A 25,752-nucleotide genomic window follows, 5' to 3' on the forward strand; every position below is an offset into this window, starting at 1 on the left:
GACCTTCGGATTCCTTTTGGAGTTTCTCCCATTATGAAGGTGGTCTGGTCCACATGGTGAACTTCTTTCTTTTTATAAATCACAGGATTTGTAATGTAAAGGGGAAGAGAGGGGTTTTCTTCACTTGGCTGCTGTCCTTTCTTAAGAATCTTTGTGTATGAATCTTTCTTTCTCCTCTCATATGTCTAAAACAAGAAAAGATACAAATGTCTAAAAAAAAGCACACTATATCTTTCTTTACTTTCATTTTTCATGGAAGAATTTTATTCTTCCCCTCCCCCATCAAATGCTTCAGTTAAATATAACTGAAATCATGTATGATTTTTAACCTAGATCTCAACACAGATAAGACAGGGAGGAAGGGTTTGATGTGATTTACTTTAAAAAAAGAACATGGAAGAAATTTCCACAACAAAAAGTTTTGAAAGTTATTCATGGGGCATATTTTTTAAAAGAAATCTAATATACCAAAATAATGATCTCAGGACAAATTCCAAGACAAATGGGTACTTTGACACTATACTGTTTTTAATAAATTCAAAAACTGAATTCTCTTAAAAAATTTAAAGTAAGAATTTTATATTTGCATGGCCAAATAAATCTATAAACAATTATTTAATACGGTATCATTTTTATGTGGTAGGTGAGTTGGTAGAATAATTTTTGACTTTTCAGCACCCATTATGTTTGAAGAATTTGTTGGTGATTCAGGGAAGACAATCACAGTCAGCTGGAATTTGGGGTCATGTTTATGTTATGAAGAGGCAGTATGGTATACTATAGAGAGCAGAGAGCTAGCCTTGAGATAGGAACATCTGGGTTCCACTTCTACCTGACACATACTGGCTATGTGATGTTGGGTAAATCACTTAACCTCTCATTGTTAAAAGCAAGTCTCTGTGACTATATGATACAGAGCAGATGCCAATTTCCCTTGTTAGGGGAATTTCCTCATTAATTGCAAATCCAGTGTTATCAATTAAGATCTAGTTTTTTTTAAGTGAAGGCTTCCATAAAAAAGAAATTTCAGTTACTACACACAAGTACCTTCTTTTATATGGTTACTGGTCAGTGAATTGTATACGTCACATAACCAATGTGGGTTTTCCACTACTCTTAAGGGTGACGTGTCCATTTACTTTAAGACGGCAGACTGAACTCTGTCTCTGTAAGACATTTATCTTGATAACAGCCTCAGGCACCAATTTTCAGTACCATACTAAATCTGGTCAAAATCAACTGTCCCTTTTAAAAGCTGTTGTTGAATAGAAAGACAAAGGGCAGAATGGTAACGTTGAACAAGGAGACTTCAGTTTGGTAAAAAATATAGAATGTATTGTTCTTAAAACACATGCCTTTTCCTAAAAAGTATCTTAAATTATTACTATATATGAAAGGAAATTCTGATCTTTAAAAATAAGGTTCAAAGGGATTTGTATACTGATGTTTTCTCATGATAGAAAATGAATGCGTGTTGAGTAAACATTAAAGGCTTACAATAAAGACTCCTGAAAACTTGTGATCTTAGATGAAACCCCAGCAACAATTAGCCAATACTGAGGAAAAGGTTGGGAATGTTGACACATGAGTGGAGATGTAAAAAGAATAGAACCAATTACCATTTTTTAAAAAACACTCTACTCATCTTTAAATATTCCTCAATGTTACGGCCAGCCAATGTGAATGTTTGTTTGTTTACATAATTACTCAGGGTCTTTCTGACCTTGGCAAGTATCGCAAAGTTTATGCTTCATATATATAAATTTTCTTTCAATCCCTCCTCCGAATTGTTCAGTATAAACAGGCTCTCTTAGCCAGAACTATCAGACATGTGGATCTTCTCTTTCTGTCAAATCCTCCTGTCTGCAGCCAGAAGTGACTGTTTAATGGCTCATTTATGACCAGCAGTGCAATCGAACCTGGTACTAGTGCTGGTGACAAAAAGATGGTGGGGTCCTTTGAATTACAGCAATCGGGCATATACTGTCTAACCCAATAATTTCATCATGGGGAATAATAAGCTGAAAGTTATAAAAAACAAAAAACAAGGTATCTGGACAAAGACTTTCACAACAGTAACAGATGTAATGACAAAAAAACAGAAACAATTCAACTGTACAACAAGAATGGAACGATTAAATAAATTGTGGTACATCATCACAATGCAATCCTATAATGCAATCGAGACCTACAGGTTTGAGGCATACAAAGAAATCTGAAAAAATTGGGAAGATCTGGGGCACTTTAATGAACTCATTATGAATCAGCAGTATAATGTAGAATCCAAAAAATCTAATGAGATCTTGAACCGTATCATTAGGAGGGAGAGACATAGCTTCCAGGAATAAAGGGGATATTCCCTCAGCACTCTGCCCTGGCGAGGCCACATCCGGCACACTCTATTCAGTTCTGGGCACCAGACACATTGATAAGATGCTGAGAAGCTGGAGAGAACCCAAAGGAAAGCAATCAGCATGGTGCAGGTCAGTTTTGAGTCCACAGGACATGAGGACTGGCTAAAGGAATGGAGGATGTTCAGCTTATAGAAGCGAAGACTCTGGGGGCTCATGATAGCGGGCTTCGAGTATTTCAAGGGCTGTCATGTGGAAGAAGGACTGAATCTGTTCCATTTGGCTCCAGGGACCAGCACTAGGAGCAATGAGTAGAAGCTGCAAAGATAAATTTAGGTGTGATGTCCGGAAAAAACTTGCTGACAATTGGAACTGTCCAACAATGGCGATGATTGCCTGGAGAAGCGGTGGGACCTTACTCGATGGAGGTCTTCAGATGGAATCTGGATGACGACTTGGCAAGTAACCACGTACGGGATGTACAGGTGTATAGTGGATAGAGTGCCAGCCCTGGAGTCAGGAAGACCTGAGTTCAAATCTGGCCTCAGACACTTACTAGTTGTGTGACCCTGGGCAAGTCACTTCACCCTGTTTGCCTCAGTTTCCTCATCCGTCAAATGAGTTGGAGAAGGAAATGGCAAACCCCTCCAGTATCTCTGCCAAGAAAACCTCGAATGGAGCCACAAAGAGATGGACACAACTGAAAATGACTCACCACCAAGCTGGACTAGAGAGCTGCTAAAGTCCCTTCCATCTCTAAAACTGAGTGAACTGGGGCATTTTAAGCCTCTTCATTAAATACTCACTATGCGTCAAGGAATGCACTAAGCAGTGGGGGAGAAAAGAAAAGCAAGATGGCCCCTGCTCTTGCAGGGCACGGCGGATGGAAATTCATCATTTTTACTGACAAGACTGCATCTGCTTCCGATGATGAACTACAGTGCCAAGGACTCTAGTGGTAGCTGGGGGAGGCAGAGATCAGGTCTCTATGGGAATGGCTCCCTTGGGCAATCACTGCCAAGATCAGACTGGATGAATGGCCAGTTGGCTGGAGTGGGGGAGAAGGATGGGACATTACTGTTCAGTAGAGATGAGTGAGTAGAGGAGGGATGGTGGTGACTGCAACGGTTTGGCCTATCTGGCCAATAGCACTAGATTTGAAGCCAGAGTCCTGGGTTCAAATGCAGATCCGATCACTTACGTGATAACTCACTTAACTTCTCTCAGCTCCAATATCCTTATTGGTAAAATTAGGACCAGGTCTAGGTGATCTCTAAGGACCTTTGTGGCTCTAAATCTAGAGGCCTATGATCCCCCTTGAAACATTTGGTTGAATAAATATCAATGAAGTACCTCTGTGCAAGGCGCCATAGTATATACGGGAGTATTAAGACAAAAATGAAAAGCAGGCCCTCCCCTCTAGGAATTTGTATTCTACTGAGGCATAAAACATGTCAACAGATAAATACAGGATAATTGGAGGAAGGATGGAGCAGTAAGGTTTCATGGAGGAAGAGGCCTCTGAGTAGTCATGGATTAAGATAAGGAGGAAATACATTGCAGACGTGAGTTCTGAAAAGAGCAAGTGGGCTAATTTGGCTAGAAAATGAAGAGTGTAACAGAAAGTAAGGTCAGGTAGGCATGGAGAGGTAAGCCAGAGCCAGAGTGGGAAGGGTCTGAAATGTCAAGCTTTCTATTTTATTTTTGAGAGACGAGGGAGCTACCAAAGATTCTTGAGCAGGGATGTGACATGATTAGACCTCATCTTTATGATATTTTGGCAGCCGTGTGGAGAAAAGACTAGAAAAAGTAAGAACCTAGAAGCAGAGAGACCAAATAAAAGGTTATGGTACTAGCTCAAATGAGATGTAATGGGGGCCTGAACTAGGATGGTGACCTTGTTAATGGAGAGAAGGGATGAATGTGAGAGCTCTTATAGAGGCACAATTAACTGAATTAAGACACTTGGAAATTTATCGGATGTGGGGGATAAAGGAGAGGGAAGAGTTAAAGATGACTCTGATATTGTGAACCTGGGTGACTAGAAGGAGAGTGGAGACCTCAAAAGAACTAGGGTAGGTCACTGGAGAGGCGAGTCTAAGGTGAAAGGTACAGAGTTCCCTTCTGGATGTAGGAACGTAGATTGCAAGCTATACGAACTACAAACCGCTCACCTTACAGAGAAGTAGATGAGGGTCCAGTGAGATCAAGTGACATGCCCAAGAACATGTTGAATTTATGATGCCAAAGGGACAATGAAGTTGGGATTTGTCAGCAGGAAAATGGCGATGCAAGCCTGGAGCCTGGGGGAGAGATTAGGGATGGGTGCACAGATCTGGAAGTCACGTGTACTGATAGGAACCGATCTTATGGTCTGTGGCATCATGGCAACCGATAGGAAGTGAGTATAAAGAAAATAGTCCATTGCTCTCCATAGAGGACATATTTAGAGAACGGAAGATGAATGATATTCTTCTAGCAAAGGACATGAAGAGATGATACAGGCACAAGGTGAACCAGAAGAAAACACTGTCATAGAAGCCTAGCAAGGAGAGAATGTCCAGGAAGGTTGTGATGAACAATATCAAAAAGGGAAGAAAGTTAATGTTCACAAAGCAGCATTTTGATTATTAACTGTATGTCTTAGTTACCTAGATATCGGACAGAGAATGCCCTGCATAAAAAACAAAGACAAGCCACATATGGTCAGAGGAAAGGCACATTTCCCATTGTAAATTAATGAGCTGATTGACAAATTGTTGGGTTTTTTACCTCAGTGGTTATTGATTAATTTACCAAGGAACGATCGCCGCTGATGAAGCAGATAAAATGAGTATGAGGACCAAATCTTGAACCCCAGAAAGGTGCAGACACAATTTGATAAACTGTTTCTCAAAGTCAGCCAACTTCCCTCTAAGCATCTGCACTACAATACCTATGTCATCATCTTGCTCTGGCACTGGTACTCTCCTGGGCACCTGTCCTAAAGCAGCTAAAAATAGTATCTGGACAGACAGCTAAAAAGGCAGCTGCTACAGAGGCTTATTTTTTTTTGTCCAAACTATTATTCTCTACCCTGCCCTCCCCCCCACATAATTCAACAAGTATTTATTAAGTGCTTACTATGTGCCAGCCCCTGGGGTACTGGGCACTAGAATATAAAAGCAAAACCAGAAAAATCTCTGCCTTCAATGAACTATACTCAGGAGGAAACATATACACAGATAAGGAAACACAAAATATATACAAAGTAAATTTGAAAAGCAATTTTGGTGGGGAGAGCATTATCAAACTGGGGATCCAGGAATGGCCTCCCATATCCTGTTTTCTTTTTTCATGACAATATTTTACTGAGACTTTTGAACCAAACTTTTCAGGATATGTAGGGACCACAACTGAGCATAACAACTGTTATACTGGAATGTTAGAGCCTAGTTTAAACTCTCTCAGTTTCTAATCCTCACTCAATTCAATGTTTTTATTATCCACATAATTTTAGAATTTAGAGTTAGGAAAAACTTTATGAGTTAGCTAATTACACCACAAAGCAGAAAACGCCATCATAAGCATTCCTGAGAGAGGGGTTATCCAAATGGTTTTGAATAACACCAATAATAGGGAGGTTATTATCTTATGAGGAAGTTCATTCCACTGTAAAATGGTTTTAGTTGACAGAACATTTCTCCTGATGTTCAGTTGAAATCTTTCTCCCTATAACTTCTAACCACTGGTCACAACTCTACTTTCTGGGGGAGAAAAAAAACATACTATGAACCTTTTCTACATAACAGACTTTCTTCAATATGTGAAGATAGTAGTAACGTCTACCCTTAAGTTTTTCATTCCTCTTGTAAAAAGTTTTCAGGATGTGTGTGTGTGTGTGTGTGTGTGTGTGTGCACATGTGTGTATTTTCCCCCCACACCCTACTCTTTCCTGATTTCAAGGAAGCTTTCTCTTTCTTAAGCAGAAGGGCACATTACTCCTTTTCTGGAGAAAAAAAAATCTGTACAAATAGAAATACGTTCTTAGTCTAGCCTTCTCACATAGAGATTTTCAAAGGAATCCATCTCTGATTTTACAATGTTCAGTCAACAGTATAGCTGGATTCAATGTAGGAAATCCTGGCTCTATCATTGCTTGCTTCAGCTTATTCATCTGTAACATGATAGGGTTGGAGAAGATGGCCTCTAAAGTTCCTTCCAGATCTTAAATTAATATTCTTCAGGAAAGTATCAATTTCATACATCTTGGAATATTTGTCATTTGAATACAGGACTGCCAATTTCCTTCTGCTTGTTACCTTCTTTTTTTCTTCATTACAGGGCCTGGACTTTTCATCATCATGTTACATTATCTAAAAGACACATGTTTTAGAGCTTTATGTACTCCACACATCTTCTGGATTCTGGAGTCAAGGTGGGTGATAATCAAGTTCTAATGGCAGGATGGTTCTTCAATGCTATGTATGGTTAGGAGTGAAAAACCAATACAAAGGGTTAAGTTTAGCCTTCCTGACCAAACAAATCTCTATGTCCTGAATTGTGCCTGCCCATGCGCTCTGTCTCCCCTCCTTTCTCCCTGCTCCTCTTTTTACTGGACCTGGTCCCTTGTCACCAACTACCTGTATGACATTTTCAACTATGTGCCTCTTAGACATCTCAGAGCCAACCTGCCCAAAACAGATCTCATTTTTCCCCCAAAGGTAACACTTTTCGGAACTTTCCTGTTTCTGCCTAGGGCCTCACCCGCCCTTCCAGTCAGTTGCATTTATAACTTTGAAGTTCTCCTTGATTTCTCACCACACTTATCCATCTATCCTGTCAATTGTATTATCTGCAGAGCAGTGGGAGATTTCTTGGAAACTATGCAAATTGCTCTCAGGGCCTCGGTTTCTTTATTTGTAAAATGATGGGGTTGGACTAGAACACCTCTAACCTTCCTTCAACTTTGAAATCATAGAGTAAGAGACTCATAGATCATAGATTTTGGAGGTAGAAGGAACCTTAGAAGCCTTAGAAGAACATAGAAGTTTAAATCTGTCATTCTGGAGATGAGGATGCTGAAGCCCAGGCAGGGATTTGCCCTTTCCTTCTCTGGCCCACTTTACAGATGAGGAACTGAAATAAACAGGATTAAATGACTTGCCCAGGGTCACACAACTAGGAAGTATCTGAGGCTGGATTTGAACTCAGGGAGATGAGTCTTCCTGACTTTTAGGCCTGGCACTCTAACCACTTCACCACCTGGCTGTTGTTCTTTTATCATATACTTTGACAAAAACATGCTCCACACATCCATCTTTGAATTTATGAGGGCTCACTTATTAATGATTTTAGGTGTATATGCTTTAATTGGTTTGGTTAAATAAGAGTTGTTATTGGTCTATTATTTAGTTTTCTAACAGTTGTAAAATTTATCTGCAAAAAGTCAAAATGTACATGTCACTGCTTTAAATATGCAGTTATGTGTATTTTCAAAAAATGAAACCCATTAACTATTTTAAAGACGTGAAGAATGTGCACTAAAGGTTTCTTTTCTTTTTAAATGAAACCATTATATAATCAGTGTAAGGAACCAGCAGTGGAAAGCTTTCTCTGGCAATGCAGATGAGTCTCTCTTCTCTGAAACTTATAGTCTTAGAGAGTGGCCTGGAGAACTAAGAGGTTAAGTGACTTGCTCAGAGTCACACAGTCAGTATGTATAAGTCTTTCTGAATCAAAGGTCACTTCTCTATCACTAGGCTGCCTCACACACTAAGGCTATTTCAAGTAATAAGATTTTTTTTGGGGGGGGGAGGGGAATCTGTTCCTTCATGTCTAATGATTTAAATTAAACTTACTCGAGATACAATTGATTATAATTACATTTCAGAGCAATGAGTTATGTTTTAGTTTTAACTTACCCTTCTATGGCACTTGAAGTTTTTTGGTCTAGAAGCTGAGAGCTAAGCCACTTAAAACACTGCTGCTAAGGTTTTTCTCTTAGAATCCCCTTTATCTGCCCCTCATCCCCAAAAGCATCTAGAGAATTTTATTTCAGTAGATTTGTAAAATAACATTTCACTGAGTAGAAAAGTTCCTATGGAAGGGCTCAATTAAACAATTAGATGTTAATCTTCAACGAAAAAAGGAAAAATTTTGACTCCTTCTAATAAGTAGTAGAAAGCAAATTCTGATGGCAATGGATGAAAATGAAGAGGAATAGTATTCCCTTCCCCTCTCAACATTTGTCACAGTAGGATAGTTCTGATACACTGAGAGCATTCTCAGAAGTAGAGAGTTCTACAAAGAAATTTCATTAATATTTAGGAAAGGGGAAAAATGAAGAAAAATTCTGAAGAAATGTATGAATACCATGAAAAAAACATCAAGGAAGGGAATAAAAATGATGGGGCTGAATCCCTCATATACTCACTCACCACCAACAAATGGAAAGGAAACATTACAATTCAGGAGACTTAGTTTCAAAAGAAATCTTGGAATGGTCATTTCTATTTTGGCAGAAAAAAATACTATCAGTAACCCATGGTATATTTCTAATCTCCTAGGAGCTAATTCTTGGAGACATACTGATACTCTCTCTATGCAGATCACTAATTCCTGCCCCTCTCACTCATCCTATACCTCCCACATAGCATGAGAAGTTTAAGATGCCGTAGAAAGCACAATAAAGCCAGGCAACAGACGAAAAGGACGAGTATTTTGTCCATTTCAAATTGCCACGCGGTAGTAAAATCTTCTAATAATCAAACGTGTATTCGTTTTTTGCAGTTGCTTTCTCAAACAAAATGAAGAGCATGAGATGTCCCCTGCTTTAATTAGGGACATTAAAAAACACATGACATACATTAAATGTCATCTCCACAAAGCTACTTTCTATAGTAATCTTTTATAGAAAAACTACTCAACACTGAGAAAATTAGATCAATGGAAATACGAATTTGTGAGTCAATGAGAAAGTTGGAAATAGGAGAGGAAAGGTCAGTTGCAACTGAATTAAAAAAACAAAAAACAAAGCTATGAAACAGGCAGACTTTCAAAAAACTTCTAATGGAAATCTTGGCACTTTAAATTATAAAATAACTAGAATAGCTATACTTAATACTAAAGTTACACATCTGATTTCCTAAGAATTAGATCTGTGACACGTTATCACACGCCGAGTGACAAATAAACCCCTTACACTAGTCTAGACATGTCAACCTCTACGCAGATTTTTTAATTACTAAATGCTCCTTCATTTTCTTTTCATTAACCACTGAAGCATGAGAGACAGCAATACTTTTGTTTACACATCTGTTCAAACAAAAGATAAAAAAAATTCCTTCTTTGGGAAAAGGCCAAACCTTGTAAATACACAGAAAGTCATAAACTTGCTTGTCTTTGCGAAGCAAGGAACCTGAATTACTGTAAAAACATACAGCTCACTGTAAATAAGTTAATACAAATAGCATCAGTGCTTCTAAAATGACAAAACCTTTTAACTATCCTTGCAAAAGCACGTGTATGTATGTGTGTGTTTTAAAGGTTCTTATCAACTTTTCAAATTAATCAGTCAAGGTTTCTGTCTAGAGGTAGAAAAAGTTATTGTAAACACAATTTTTCACAAAAACCTAAGACATGAATTACTCTTTAAATTGTCTTAACTCACCCTTCTGGGCAAAAGCCAACTGGTTCTAGGACCTACCACAAACACACACACTAATGTCAAATATCTTGCATAATAGGGAATTTCTGAAGACATTCAAAACTGAAAGGAAAAAAAAAACACAGACTCACATCCAACAACTTCTAGATAAAAGTCTGTATTTTATGGTCCGGTTGATATCCTTGGAAAGGATACTTAAAATGAAAATACAAATGTTTTTAAGTGCTTTTCTTTCTGAGTAGGCTTATCTTTGTAGAGAGTTTAACACCATGCAGTGAAGAAATGGGAGAAGTTCCATGACATTCTTTTTTCTTCTATTTTACCTCGAGCCACAAAAAGGTAACGAAACATGTACGATCAGTCTCATGCATATTCCTCAGCAGCTCTGCTGAACTGTACTGGTAATGTATTTTATAAGGCTATTTTTTGTGGGGAGGAAACTCTGGAGGAAACGTCTGTTGTACCAAAACAAAATATATCAATTCTTTCAAAAAGCTTAGGAGCTGAAGGAGAGGTGATGAAATGGGCAGGTCCTAGAATCTTTCTGTCTAGAGTTGAAAGTATTTTCTGAGATCATTAACAAATTTCTGTTTTAACCTCAAAGAAAAAGGTCCATGGAAATGGAGGAAATTCAGGAACATTTAGCAATTTTGTCCATGAAAGTCAACTATACAGATTTCTAGTTATGGCAACACGAAAGGTGGTTGAGGAATCCAATTTTCCCAAACGCACTAACAAAAAAACAAAGAAACAAAGAGAAATAGAACAATACTCAAGAAGGACAAAAAGAAATGGCAGTAAGTTCCTCCATCCAGTCTAGGACTATACTACACATGAAGGCAAGAACTCTTCAGGTACTGGGAGGAGGGATACGCCAGAGAAGGCAGAAGCCAGAGCTCTGGTAAATGGGCCTGCAGCCTGTAATAGCTTTCAGTCAGGATGCTCTAAGGAGATTGGAAGCTAGCCTGAACTTTCTCAAACGGTCCTGGATGTAGGAAGGCATTCTGAAGGGAGATACTCCAGGAGGTCAGAAACCAGCAGGAACTCCAGTAAGTGAGGCCTGAAGCCAGTGAGATTTTGGCCCTGGCTTGTCAGAACAGTAAGAAGAGAAAGCCATCAACCACAGGTCACTGCACAGGGAGAGAGCGCTAGCCTGTTCACTCCTGGAGCACTGGGAGACCCAGCAGGAGACAGGGCCAGCTCCACAATTGAGAACACATCAGGGGATCCTACAGAAGGCCTGAGAACACAGCCTCCAACATAGTACTGAGGCTCATCAGGGCCATAAGATGGGAGAGAACCAACTCCTAATGAGAGATTGCGCCAGGAGAAGGAAAGAATACCCATTAATTGGGGGCATGGATGAGAGGATTACGGTAGAGAAATATAATGGAAAGTTACTGTACTGTAAAGAGTGACCAAAGGAATGCCTTTCCTGAGTTTCCTTAGGTCTTAATAGTGTCCTCCCTCTGATTATTTCCAACTTGTCCTGTTTATAGCTTGTTTGTATATAGTTTGCATGTTGTCCCCTTCATTAGACGATGAACTCCCTGAGACCAGCCATTGACCTGGCATTCAATTACTGTTTATTGCCTGATTTCACTGATTCAGAGAAAACTGAGGAAATTTATACAAATTGATGCAAAGCGACATGAGCAGAACCTGGAGAACTATTTATATGAGAATAACACTGATCAATGCAGTGACCTTGCATGATTCCAGAAGACTGATGAAAAAACTTGTCCCTAATCTCTTGGCAGAGAGCTGATAGACTAGTGGTGCTGCAGGAAAAAAAAAAATCCATCTACCCCATGTAGGCTGGGCTAGTTTTTTCTGAAAAGGTAATGAGAATTAACCAGTTTGCAGGAATAAAGATTGAACTATTAATGTAGTATCCTGGTCTCCTAAAATACAAAGGCCAGGGTACAAGCAGTCAAGGGTATTTATTCAGGCTTGGTATACACTTCTGACCAATGAGATACTCTGGCAAATGTGGAGACAGGGAAGCTATGATGAAGTCAATTAATGCTCTGCCCACGCTAAAGTCAAATAATTTTTTTTTTTTTTTGTAAACTGTTAGACGGCCTATGAGTGTTTCATTTTGTCCTGTGCCAAAGGGGACACAGACAAGCAGAGAAGGGTTAATACTAAGCACATTAAATTTAATACATACTTTAAAATAGCTGTATTAAGAGATTTATGTTTTACAAACATACACAAATACTCCTTTTCTGTACTAGGTATCTTGAAATGTTTAGCCATCATTACTGAGAATTTAAATCACGAGGAGTGAAAATTACTAGTATATCATTTGGCAACGTATTGGTGGCTAAAGAAAAGGAGAGTTCTTTGCTAATAGAAAGAATACTGGGATAGAGATGATACTGCCTTTACCTCTAAGTAGTATCATAATAAAGCAGAGATATAGATAATCAGCAGAAAGGATGATATAGGTGAAAAGACATCGACAACGAAGACATCTGGGCACTAGCTCTAAATGGGCTGTTGCCTAGTCCTGTGACCTTGTCAGTTCACCTCTGGATATCAGTTTTCTTATCTACAAATCAGGGGTTTGGGTAGAGGGGCAGTCAAACTGGATCATTTCTAAGGCTCCTCCCAAGTTGTTACTATTTTTTGGACTGGACTTGTAATTTCATTAGGGTAGGGAGATCCCAGTGAATTTATGCATTAGGATCATTTGTTTTAAAAATATTTGCTAAAATTCACTTGTAAATCACTCTAATCCTGGGGTTATTTGAGGTGGGGTGAGGGGGAGAGGAGAGTGTTTTTATTAGAGCTTTTTGCCAAGCAATCATTTATGATCTTGCTCAATTTCACTGAGTCCAAGTTATTTCCTTCCCAAGTTCATAGTTTATATTTTTATAAACATTCATACATTTAACTTTTCAGTTTTGATGCTATCAATAATTTAGCAGTTTCTGATGATTTTCACTTTTCCTCTGTACTTGTCCTGAATCCTCTTATTTTTAATTTTATTTTGGTAGTTTGTTTTTTTTTCTTCTTCCTCTTCCTTCTCCTCTCTCTCTGCATCAAATTAGTGAATCACATGCCAGTTTAAGTCTTTTAAAATATCACACCTTTTATTAATTCATTTTAATTTTCAAATTTATTTTAAATGCTAAAAATTCAATTTAATTTATCCTACTTTTAATTTTTCAAAACATCTTATTGTTCTTTGATCGGTCTACCCAACTATGAAGCAAACATGGTTCTGATTCACAAATCAGGGATAGATACTACATAAAGAAAAAGAAATACAGACCAATATCACAATGAATCTTGATGTAAAAACAGTAAATAAATACTTTTTGTGCTTTGAGGGGCAATTATTAATTTGATATTATTTGTAGCTTAAAAAACTGAATGCTTAACTCATTAGTCTTCTCTTTTGTTAATATAAAAGTTGAGGGGAAAAATTCATCTTTACTTTGACTTTAATTTAAAAAAATCTTATGCTTCTGTGATTATTCTGCCAAAATAGTGACATAGCTTCAATTACTAAAAAACTGTAAAAAATAACAAAAACTGTAGATCATATCTCTAGTGAATTCTGATGTAAAATGGAAAATAAAATGCTTTTTGTACCTGTTTCAGAATTAATTTAATGGTTTTCTAGGTTTTTAAAACTGTATGCCTCATTAGTACTCTTATTTTCTCCTTTATTACTATGAAAGTATATTAGGGAAGCTTTAGTAACATGTTATGTTGTTTCACCATTGCCATTCTCTTTCATATCATTTTTTGTTTCTATAATTTAGTCTTAAACTTGATTATGTGGATTTCATAAAAAAAGATCTAATTAGGTCTGAATATTTTAAATAGTTTAGAATTCTTTTATTGATTCCAATGAAAGATCCCATTGTGTTAGAATCTGTAAAGATCTATAAGCTTCCATCTTCTATGTATTTGTTTATAGTTCTTTATGTCTTAGCATATGATCAATTTTTTCCTCATGGAAAAATGAGAAAGATGCCTATTATTTAAAATTCTCATTCAAAAGTGTAGGTCAACAAAATACTTGTCTCCCCCTGCCCCCAATTCTGCTCAAGCCAGTAATTTCTTCTTGACTGTATTTCTGTCAAACTGGGGAAGTTTTATCAGAGAAGAGTTAGTTGCCTACAATTACCTCACTCTTTCTGGGCCTCTTTCCATTCTGGTAAACCTTAAGAGCATGGCTGCCATGCCATTTGGTAAAATGCACTTAATACTGATATTTTTTCTTTATCTAATAGTGGTCTTTAATCAGAATGAGGTTTCCCAGCTTATCTTATACCTTAATGGTATCTATGTCCACTATTCCCTTACCAGAAATTATGACTGCAATCTTTTTTATGGACTTAGCTGATCAAAAGAGTCTTTACCGAGGGGTGGGGAACCTGCAGCCTCGAAGGATTTGTTTTATGAAACTTGGATTCAGTCAAAGGGCTGCACTTGAGGACCTAGAGGGCCACATGTGACCTCGAGGCCACAGGTTCCCCACCCCTGTATTAGGCATGCTTCTTTTAAGCAGCAAAATGTTGGGATCCTCGCTCCTAACCTTAATTCATTCCAATGGGGAAGTCAAACTACTAAGAGCCAGAAGTAGATTCCACTTTTATTAATTTTATTCGCTTTCTCTATCTCGCCCAGGAAAAGGCCTAATTTAGGAATCACCCTCTTCACCCCCATACACATCTCTGATCAACTTCCATTAACGATGTCTAATTTTAATAAACAATATATCGCAAATATATCAAAGAGGAAAAGGAGCCATATATACAAAAATAATTATGATAATAATTTTAGTAAATAATAATATATCATCATCATAATTCTTTTCACAGTGGCCAAAAATTAGAAAGAAAGAAGCAGTTCTCCAATTGGAGAAGAGCTAAGTAAATTGTGATATATGAAAGCAATAGGCTACTACTGTGCCATAAAAAATGATAAAAGACAATTTCAGAGGAAACTGGGAAGATCTTTATGAATGGACACAGAGCAAAGTGGGCCGAATAAGAAGAATAATTTCTACAATTATAACATTATAGATAAAAACAACTTTGAAAGATAGAACTCTGCTCAGAACAATGATGAATAATAAGTACAAAAGAGCAAAAATGAACCACATCATTCACTTTCTAGCAGAGTGGTGAAGAATTTAAAAGTATAGAAAGAGATGTGCATTTTCAGACATGGCTAATGTAGGAATTTATTTTGTTGGATTATGTAGATATGTGCCAAGGGATTTGCTTTCTGTTTTGTTCTTTAATTTGCTTAGTAGGGGCTAAGGAAGTGGGAGGGGAAATAAATTTTAAAAAATTACTGTTTGAAAATTTTTTAAAAAATAATAAAGTTTAAAAAATAGATGGCATGCTTATGCTCCGCCACCTCCCCAAGGGCTCCAACCTAAGCGAATTTCTCAGCTTGGCCCAGTTTCTCCCTGGCAAGTAGGAATGACAGACTAATTTTTAAAATACTTATTACTTGAAAAATAAAGATAATAAACTACTAAAAAAAGGAAAAGAAAAAGAATGCAAAGGAGACTTTCGTTAAGCAACTGTGATGGTCAGGGAGAAACGATATTATAGATAAGATACTTATTCGATTAGGTAGCAATAACGGGACCTATGAAAATGTGTTGAAATAACAGGATATAGTATTTTAATAGAATCTTAAAAATATGAGTGTTAAATACTTCTTTAGGACTTCAGTATCTCTATGATCTGTGATTTCACTGGTGTGGATACTCACTCAATAAATCAAAAATCCTCTATAGGTCTTTGAGAGTGGAAGAGTCTTGTCAACTGAGCTTTAAATATATATTCTATATGTGTATAGATTTCTAGAAATCTGACATTTTGAGAGTAGCTGTACCACAAAATTCCTGATAAATCTTCTATTCTTCCTCCTCAGGTAAAGTAAAGATTTAAATAAGACGTTTTAAAAGCTGTAAACTTTCCTCATTCTAATCTTGCTATCAAAGCAGCAGGAGATGGCTGGTTGAAACACAACAAACTAAAATTACAAAAACAATAATATAGGATTCCATCCCAACGTGCTGTGATGTTACCTATTAACCAGAGCAATTCGACTAAGTTCAACAAACATTTACATTGTGCCTATTATTTGCACAGCTTTACGCTATTTACTAAGCATAAAAAGATATAGAGTGTATCATCTTTGCATATGCACAGAGAAAAGTATAAAACAAGGCAGAGTGTGCTAAGGAAAAAAGAAAGATCTAGATAAAGGATTTAAAGAAAATGCAAGCAAGGAGAGAGCATTTTCAGTTGGCTTGATCACGGAAGAACCAAAACAAATACATTTTAGCTCTAGAGCATAATGTCGATCATATGGTCAACGTTCAATAAAAGATTTCTGAATGAATAAGTGAATGAATGAAGCCGGCACACAAAAACCTTAATTTAATAAACACATAAGTTGGGGAGTGATTTTTCTCAGTACAAAAGGATTCTTTGATCTTCATTGAGAAATATTTGTTTACTAAGCACTGGAAACTCAGTGAACCACTTCACAGAGCTTCTAGAGGGCAAAGAAATTACGCTGCAGTGAATTTTTATTTTTATTGATGTTAGACAATGAGAGTTATAGAAATGCTTGGGCGGAGTGGGGTGACTTGTTTGTAACATTCTGTTCCACGTTCTCTCTCCATATGCGTAGGTGCTGTATTAGAAGTCGATGCCAAAAGAAGATTAATCACAAGTAAAGATAAAGTACAATGAGCATTTATGTGGCTGATAGACTGGAAATCCCTCATATCGATTCACAGTGGCCCAACCACGTAGGGGATCACATCTAGAAACAAATTAAGAATTTTATTCAACCCTAGTTTCAGATAATAAGTAGTCATGACTTCATAATTTTTAAAAAATACGTGAACTTAACAAATATGAACCTTTCAATGGATGAAGCATAGAAAATGAGACAGTCTCTGAAACTATGAGCTTCTATTACACAGTTCTTAAAAAGCAAATTAAATGTAAAACAATAATAACAATACCGCCCTACCAGCTGGTGTAGTGAATAGAGCATTGTAACTCATGAAGCAGAGCTGAGTTCCAATTCTACCTCACATACTAACTAGTTGTGTGAATCTGGGAGCGTCACTTACGCTTGGATTACCTCAGTTTCCTTAACTGTAAAATGGAGATCATCAGAGCACCTGCCTCAGATGGCTGCTGTGAAGTTCCGATCATAGGCAAGGTTGCCTTCGCTGCGCTTCCTTCCAAACATCCTTTACGAGTCCTTACGAGTTCTGTAGTCTATCAGCGTAACATGGAATACAATTATCTCCGAAGAACCAAAGATTAGTACACACAGAGAGCAATGTGGTAGTCAATGGTGGGTGTGATGGGGTCTAACACAGAGCCAACTCCAAATAACAATAACAAAATAACATTGATAATAGCTAGCATTTATACAGCTCTTTAAAGTTTCCAAGGCGCTTTTTATGTTATCGCAATCGATCCTTATAACATCTGGGATGTAAGTTCTATTATAATCCTGGATTTACAGATGGGAAACTGAGGCTAGAAGCAGGTAAACGGCAGGATCTGCTACCTTCAGAACAAGAACAAGAGCACAAGATTTCACTAAGGAACTGTGGGATGAGAAGAAAAGATGGGCTAGGTCTGTGGCAAGAACGAGGGATAAAAGGTGGACAACGAGGGTGCTGATGCAGAAAGAGTAAAGAACACTCCCAGCACACGGGGGAGACCCATGGTAGTGTCTCTTTGGGACAAGAGTCATGTGAGTTTGGCAAGCATTGATGAGTTGCAATCTGTATCAGTTTAATGAGATCAAAGTTCCATTTGAGTATCTGAGGGAATCGGCTAGTGAACAGAGATACTTCAAAGCAAAGCAAGCATTTGCTAAAGTGTGCTAGTATGAATGGCAGCAACAAAACATCTCCTCCATAAGCCTGGGGTGTACTGTCCTGCACATACGTGAGGAAGAGTGACACAGTTCTTTAGTGGAAAGACACAGACACATAATAAATACACATGACAAAAGCAATTTACATCCCGGCACCAGAGGGCACCCCCTAAGTCTTCTCACGATAGTTTCATAAGAATGGTTTTTATACTAGGTGAAGGAGTCGTCTGGGTCCTTTAAGCCTCTTTCTAACTGTGTCTCTGCTTCTTGCTCATGGTCTCTACCACCTCCAACTTTAGGATCAGCTGAAATCCCGGCCTTCTTTTTGAAAGGAATGGGGGCATATACCTTAAGACTAGGAGTAATTTTGGCTCTGGGTCCCACTATTTCTAGAACAAAATCTCTACTACAGGGACTAAGATCTAAGTTCCTGTCTCTACTCAACTAGACTCCTAAGGCCATGAATTTCTGCTACAAGAGGTTACTGCTTAGGAGGAGTGGGAAAGAAATTCCTTCCCCCACCCTGCTGCCCACTCCATACAAACAAATATCAGTGGGACCCTGGTATTATTCTTTTATAATTTCCTCCAATGCGGTATTGAGGGGCTTTGTTCTGTTTTCCTTTGTTCTTCTCACTGATGTTTGCTTCTCACCGAGTAGAATGCTGAGCAGGTATAGGTGCATTAGACTAGTCTCTCATCAAATGCATTCAAACTTTCTTATGCTTTTTTCTTCTTTTTTATACGTTGTATCGGTCACAGGATCAGTTTAAGGATCAATTCTGTATTTGCAGGGCACCAATAGCAGGTCATTATATAAAGGAAGAAGCTTTATTTGCCAACCCTTCAAGGTAAATGAAACTTATAATGACTACAATACCTATTAGGATTATGTCCTGAGTTAGTACAGCTCCCCGATTTTTTCCATTTTTTGCAAGAACATCACATGTTTTATATGTAGAACATCATTAATCATATTATCTCACTGATCCTCACAAAATTTCTATGAGGCCTAATGCTCAGGCTTCTTATTGCCTCTAACTAAGAGAACAGGTCCATACTTGGAGTCCACTCTGAACTTTCCATTCTCAGAGGGTAACAGGTCTTACTCAAACAAGTGGCTTATTGAGACTAAAGACTAACCACAACTGATCATTTTTACAAAAACAAGAACATGAAAGATATTTCATGACCTGAATTCAATAACATAGTTTCATTTATATAACTACCAACACTGAAACAACTGATGCACACACACACATATATACACACACATACGTGCATGCACACACACACGCCTTAAAACCAAGACTTTACTACAGAAATAAAGTTCATATAAGATGATAAAAAAAATACCAAGACGATTAATTCCATAACATGTTGAGATCATAATTCTAACACGGCAAACTTGCAAACTAATCGTTTGTGATCCATTATTTTAAAGCATGACTCCATTCACTATCTTAAAAAATAGTACAATGGAGTGCTGTACTCTACTCTCCAAATTCGGTTCATTGTAAACTGTCTATCCCATCACTGCTAAATTCAAAAGCTATATAAACATACTGCAATCAAACCCACTATAGCTGATTGAAATCCCTTATTTAAGTAATCTACAAAATGCCCATCTAATACAAATACAAAAAAGAGGAGTTCTTAATAACACAACTTTCTGTATTTACAGTATTCTGAACGGCACTTAAACCTGCACTGGGTACACAAAAGGCACTTCCCTCCCAGCCCCCCAGGCTGACAGCATTCTTAGCTCTCTCATTTACACCACACTGCAATAACATAAAGAGGGGTTTACCATTAATCCAGGTTTTACTACAAAGCATCCCGTTATTTCTCTGTCAAACACTGGCAGGAGTGCCAAGTGTCTGTCATCCAATTCAGGGGATTAAGTCGTCTTTTATAGTGTGATACTTGTACCAATTTATAAAAATACAGATATAGTTTCTTAGAGTTGGTCACAGTCTATATTTTGGCCTGGATTCTTGCCACAGAGGTTGAATGTGACAGCTGGCAGGAAACTGAGGGGAGAATGTATCCTCCCCTTTTCAGTTGCCATAGTGATTAATCCTCAATTGAATGCCCTCTTTGTATATTTCTTTTCAGTAAAACTTTAAGTAAACTTAAGTTGAAAACATTCAGTTGATTGAAAAAAAGAGAGGTACTACATCACAAACAGGTACAGCAAAGTTTTGTGACACATTCCCCCATATGAAAAGAGCAAATTAACTTTAATAAGGGTTATCAACTCCTTTAAACTCTTAAATATCTCCTGTCTTTAATTTTAAAATATTGCTAGATAGGATCTTCCATGCTGCCAGGAAATGACTTGTCTTTAAATATGTACTGTCTTAATAAAGAGCTCTACAGCACCTAACCGTAGTCGGAGGCAAAACTTTTATTTACGTAGAATGTACCAGTTAAAGAGGGAACTCAGTATTTTAGAAGAACCAAGTTTTAGTTCAGTATACTGGATTCGATGTACTTTAATGAGGTTCTACAAAGCATAAACTTTAAACTGAAAAGGAAAAAAAAAAGGCAAGCTAAGAGAAAACATTAAGAAAAATATATCAAAAAAAGGTCGAGGCAACTCTCTCAGACTATAAACAGCAGAGAATGTGGGTACGAAGTTCCTCCTCCCCTGCTATATGAAGTTACCGAGAGCTCCTTACACCAATGAAATCACAGCCTCTGTCCTTATCCCGATTATCAGTAGGATAAAAAAATAAGCTATCACTCTACTTGAGGCTTTTTGTTATAAGTCTGAAATAATAATGAGTAATAACACATAGTTTTTTTCAGCTCAGAGAGCCTATCTACATAAAAAAGACAGATCCTGTAGGACAACAGTGAACCGTCTTTTATAAGTCTTTTTTTTCCCCATTTTAAATTACTTTTGAAATCTAGTATGTTTGAAGTTTTCCTTCAGAGTGAAATTTTAACAAACTGTTGCCATTATTCAGAGCTTTATGCAAAGAAATAGTCAGGATTTGTGGGGACCTTGTATCTGCATCTGACTGTATATACACAAAATAATCTGAAATTCGGGCAAAGTTTTCTTATAAAATATTAGTGACAAACATGAAATATTCAGAATAACTTGGAGCAAACAAATATTTTGGACAAGAGCGCAACATCAAAGAGATCGCATTACAGATGAGATGTCCAGGGATTTGGGGACTTTTATTTTCCTATTTCTCTAAGCCTTAGCTGCTCTAGTCTTAGCACCTACTCACCTGTAAGATATCATCTAGCACTCAGTGACACCACAGCTTATGATGTGTTGTCAGGACTGTTACTAAGAGTACTGAAGCAAAGTTGAGATGACAAAATGCCATCAGTGACTGAGATTTTCTTTCCCTCAGTAGCTTGGTAGGACAGCTTTTTTAAATGCCATCCACACCCCCTCTAAATGGACACAACTTTACAAGAGGGCTCCCAAATGTGTCTGCAAAAATCCTTAGCTTAACATTCTCACTGAAAACACTCATGTCAAAGACTTGTGACCACGTCTACTCAGGGAGGGAGGATATTTCTATTTTATTTTCCCAAATGAAGAACACATTGCAAACCTGCAGAAAACTGATAGCAGACACATTTCTCCCTCATTAGGAAATCAAAGGACAAGACACCCAAAGCTGGTAGGGGCCTCAGAGACCATGTCAAACACATGGTCTCAGACATCTATCATAAGGTTTCCAAATAGAAACCTTAAAACCCTACATAAATGACAGTTACTGTCACAGATGAAGAAACTGAGGCCAGAGCAGGTTAAGAGACTTGCCCAAGGTCACACAGGTAGTAGAGCAGAGAGGTGACATTTGAACCCAGGTCTTCTGACTCTAGAACCAATATTCTTTCTACTGTATCATATTACCTCTCCTTTCTGTCATTGACTACTGAGTTTTGAAAAATCAGCTGGACTAAAGGTAATTTTATCCTTTAAATTAATATATTTAATTTTAGTTTTAACATTCACTTCCATAAGCTTTTGAGTTTTACATTTTCTCCACCTCCTCTCTTCCCCCCTCCCCAAGACAGCATGCAATCTGATAAATAGAATGAATGGGAGAAATCATGAGAAAGAAAAAATAAAACAAAACCAAAAAAGAACAAACAGTCTGCTTCGATCTGTACTCAGACTCCATAGTTCTTTTTCTGAGTGTGGATGGCATTTTCCATCATGAGTCTTTTGGAGTTCTTTCAGGTCCTTGCATTGCTGAGAAGGGCGAAGTCTATCAAGGTCAGTCCTCGCACACTGTGGCTGTCACTGTGTACCATGTTCTTCTGGTTCTGCTCCTCTCACTCAGCATCAGTTCATATAAGTCTTCCCAGGTTTTTCTGAAGCCCGCCTGCTCATCATTTCTTATGGAACAACAGTATCCTATTTCATTCATAGACCACAACTTGTTCAGCCATATCCCGTCAATTTCCAGGTCTTGGCCACCACAAAAAGAGCTGCTGTAAAGATCTTTGTACCTGTGGGTCCTTTTCCCATCTGCATGTTCTCTTTGGGATACAGCCCTAGAAGTGATACTGCTGGATCAAAGGGTATGCACAGTTTCATAGCCCTGTGAGCAGAGTTCCAAACTGCTCTCCAGAATGGATGGATCGATTCACAACTCTACCAACAATGCATTAGTGTTCCAATTTTCCCACACCTTCTCCAACATTTATACTTTTCCTGTTTTGTCATGTTAGCCAATCCGATGGGTGTGATGTGGTTTTGATTTGCATTTCCCTAATCAATCTGAAGATATTTTTAAAAAGAGAGTAATTCTATTAACTTTAGGTGGAAAAGTTATAGTGACCTCATTTCTAGTACTGTAGGCCTCTCTCATTTCTGTGCTCTGTGTGACATTAACACAAGGGCCTGTGGGTGGACTTTTTGTTGTTCAGTTGTGTCCCACTCTTTGTGACCCCATGGATCACAGCATGCCAATACTGCACACAGGGATTTCTTGATGAGTGGGGTAGACCAGTTACTGCTAACGTGAGGAAACTAGGGAAATATATTCCCATGGGAAAGAATGCTGTCCCTAGGCAGGACAACGGAAAACATCTGTGCAACTTTCAGTACTCTTTCTATGTTGTTCGATCCCAACTTCGCCACTTGGGTACCACTAACAGTACTTTTTCAATCTCCTAACTTCGCACTTGGTAGTTTTAGCACTGTAATACCCCTAAATTACCTAAACTCATCTTTTAACTCTTTTCATTTCTTTCACTTTTAACCTCTTTAACTCTTTTAATCTCCAATATATTCTCTGTCTTCTCAACATAGCTGTAAGACTAGAAATTGGTCAACCATACTTCAACTGGGGAGAAAAATGAGGCTGTGAGATTTGTTTTTGTGTCCATCGTCCAATTCTCTTCTTGTGTACTAAGAAAATATGCTTTGACTAAGGCAGGAAAATGCAGAGCATTCAATTAATTCTTTGACAAAAATATAAAAAAAATAATTCAATTGAAAATCAAGAGATGATTTTCTTTCTACAAATTCAGAAGTCAATTATACAAAATAAAAAAAAAAAACTACATTGAGAAATATTCTGTGGTCTTTTTTGTTTTGTTTATCCTCATTCCTAACTAAATAAATTTCCATGAAGAAAAGGATATTTAAAGATTGGAAGCTTCATGGATTTTGCTGACTCTTCATTCATTGATATCATAGATAGTCAATTATAATTAAATCCAGAGATAAATAACTATTCTAACCACCAACACCAACTAGGACCAACTGCCACCAATGAGCAGGTAAACACAACAGCTCTGGAACAAGTCATTCCCTATGAGTACCAGCTTTATTTCTGGCCTGCCCCCTACAGCCATCACATCCAGGGGAATAACCTTTGGAGAACAACTGGTTTTGTAGATGTAACATCCTCAACAGTCACAGTTATTGAAGAACCATAAAAGAAGTCTTTCCCAACTCCAAACCTTGGAACCGTCTTGTGGTTCAATGGATAAAGGCTGTATCAATGGAAACGACACTACAGACAATTCATTACTACCCATGCCTTCCGGAAGCACCTTAAAAGGCATTTCTATCTGACGTGCAGCTCAAACTTCCTCAAATGTCTTTCTACTCTAGTCCATCCTACATGTTAAGGCCAAAGTGATTTTCCCAGACTGCAAATCTGGATGTGTCACTCCCCTACGCAGTCAGCTCCAGTAGCTTCCTGTGGCTCCTAGGTTCAAATTTAAACTCCATTTAGCTCTGGAAGCCTTTTACAACTTTGCCCCAATATCCCTTTAAAATTCCATTGTACTTCATTCCGTCTTCTGTGCTTTACAATTCAGAAAAACTGGCCTTTCAGCTACTGACGAGTAGCACATTTTTATGGGTTCACAAAGTTTTTTCTTCTTCTCCCATTTACTACCAAGCATTCTTATCTTTTCTTGTTGTTCAGCTACCAGTCCCGTCTCACTCCTCCCAACCCCCTGAAGGGGTCTTCTTGGCAAAGACATTGGAATGGTTTGCCATTTCCCTCTCCAGAGGATTAAGGCAATTAGAGGTTAAGTGACTTGCCCAGGTTTACACAGCTAGTGAGTGTCTGAGGCTGGCCTGAACTCAGGTCTTCCTGACTCAAGGTGCAGCGCTCTATTCACTGAGCCATCTAGCTGTCTCTTACAACCTATTAATTTAAAATACTGAATATTTTTGCCATTCCTTCTTCTAAATCCTAATCCTCTACTCCTGCATTCTTCCTTGTCTCCAGCTCTTGGTCCCCACTACCTGATATAAATAATGGACTTCCAACTAGGAATTCTGGTGCCTGGGGACAATTCAGTTGTGGTAGAAGCACTTGGGCGACCATTTTTTAGACAGTGTGTCCTAAGATTGCTCAGGAGCTATGCAAAGATGTTCTCCAGACAAAATGAAGCATCCCTCTACATACCTACTAATGGAGCTGCCTGGAGTGCTGAAGCACCTCTTCCCCATAGATATAAAGTAGTCCTGGAAATCATAAACTCCCTTACTCTCCATCCCTAAGATGCCTGAGAGTATTGATGCCCTCTGCCTGGGGCCACATCAGATCCTGGTCTGAAGGAATGACATTTTCCCATCAGACCCTGTCCTTGCCAGCTCCTTATTCCTGAAACAAACTGCCAATAATCTGGAGTATCCCTGACCTACCATTCCCTTGGCTAAAAGGCCGACTGTGAGAAGGAAATATGTCCCTCTTCTATGTAGGAAAAACCCTAGTTACCTTCTCCTACTTATGGTTCTGCTCACAAGAGCTATCTGACTCAAAATGCTGAGGGCCATAGGGTCTGTGACAAGGAATACACATGCTTTATCTGATAAGCAGTAGAGTTTGGGTTCAGAAACCTCGTTCTAGAAGGCATATGTAGGTCTTTTCATTCCTGCAGCAATCGCTTTATCGGTGAGCTCATTTGAACAATGATTAGACGAGCTCCTGCAGAGTGCCTTAGAAGTACTGTGCACTCGCTTACCTTTGCACTGCACACGGCAACGTTAGCAGGGAGCTGGGAGAATTGTTTCAGTTCAAACACGTCACGTGTGGCCCAGCGGCTCATGTGATTTTCCGCTTTGCTTGATCCAATCACATTCTGGTTGGAGTGGATATAGGCCACTTCTTGGACACCACCTGAGAAGTGATCAAAGATGCCCATTACCCAAAAAATTCAATTTAATAAATCAACAAAAATGTTATCACTTACTGTGTACAAGGGAAACCTGGGTTTAAGTCCTGCTTCTGATACATACTGACTGTGTGACCCTGGGACCTTACTGTCTAAGAGAGAAGAAGGTGCTGATCTGCACTAGTAGAGGGAATCACCTTACCCAAGAGATCCCTATGTCAATGAAATTCCAGAT

The 25,752-nt window shown here is 38.2% G+C and overlaps 1 protein-coding gene across 3 annotated transcripts in view; it reads right to left on the bottom strand.

Annotated features, from left to right (window-relative positions):
- Positions 1–25,752, bottom strand: part of ERCC6L2 (ERCC excision repair 6 like 2) — a 219,408-nt gene that overhangs the window by 74,542 nt on the left and 119,114 nt on the right. The window contains exons 17-18 of one of the 3 annotated variants that reach the window (XM_036741899.1): positions 25,368–25,522; positions 4–185 (exon numbers count right to left, since the gene is read on the bottom strand). In XM_036741899.1, coding sequence (XP_036597794.1) covers positions 4–185; positions 25,368–25,522 — 337 coding nt within the window. Of the gene's footprint in view, positions 1–3; positions 186–16,694; positions 16,816–25,367; positions 25,523–25,752 lie in introns of those variants that run through there. The other 2 variants (XM_036741901.1, XM_036741900.1) reach the window with 2 other exon arrangements.

Source organism: Trichosurus vulpecula, chromosome 1 (genome assembly GCF_011100635.1).
Source record: "Trichosurus vulpecula isolate mTriVul1 chromosome 1, mTriVul1.pri, whole genome shotgun sequence".
Classification (NCBI taxonomy): domain Eukaryota; kingdom Metazoa; phylum Chordata; class Mammalia; order Diprotodontia; family Phalangeridae; genus Trichosurus; species Trichosurus vulpecula.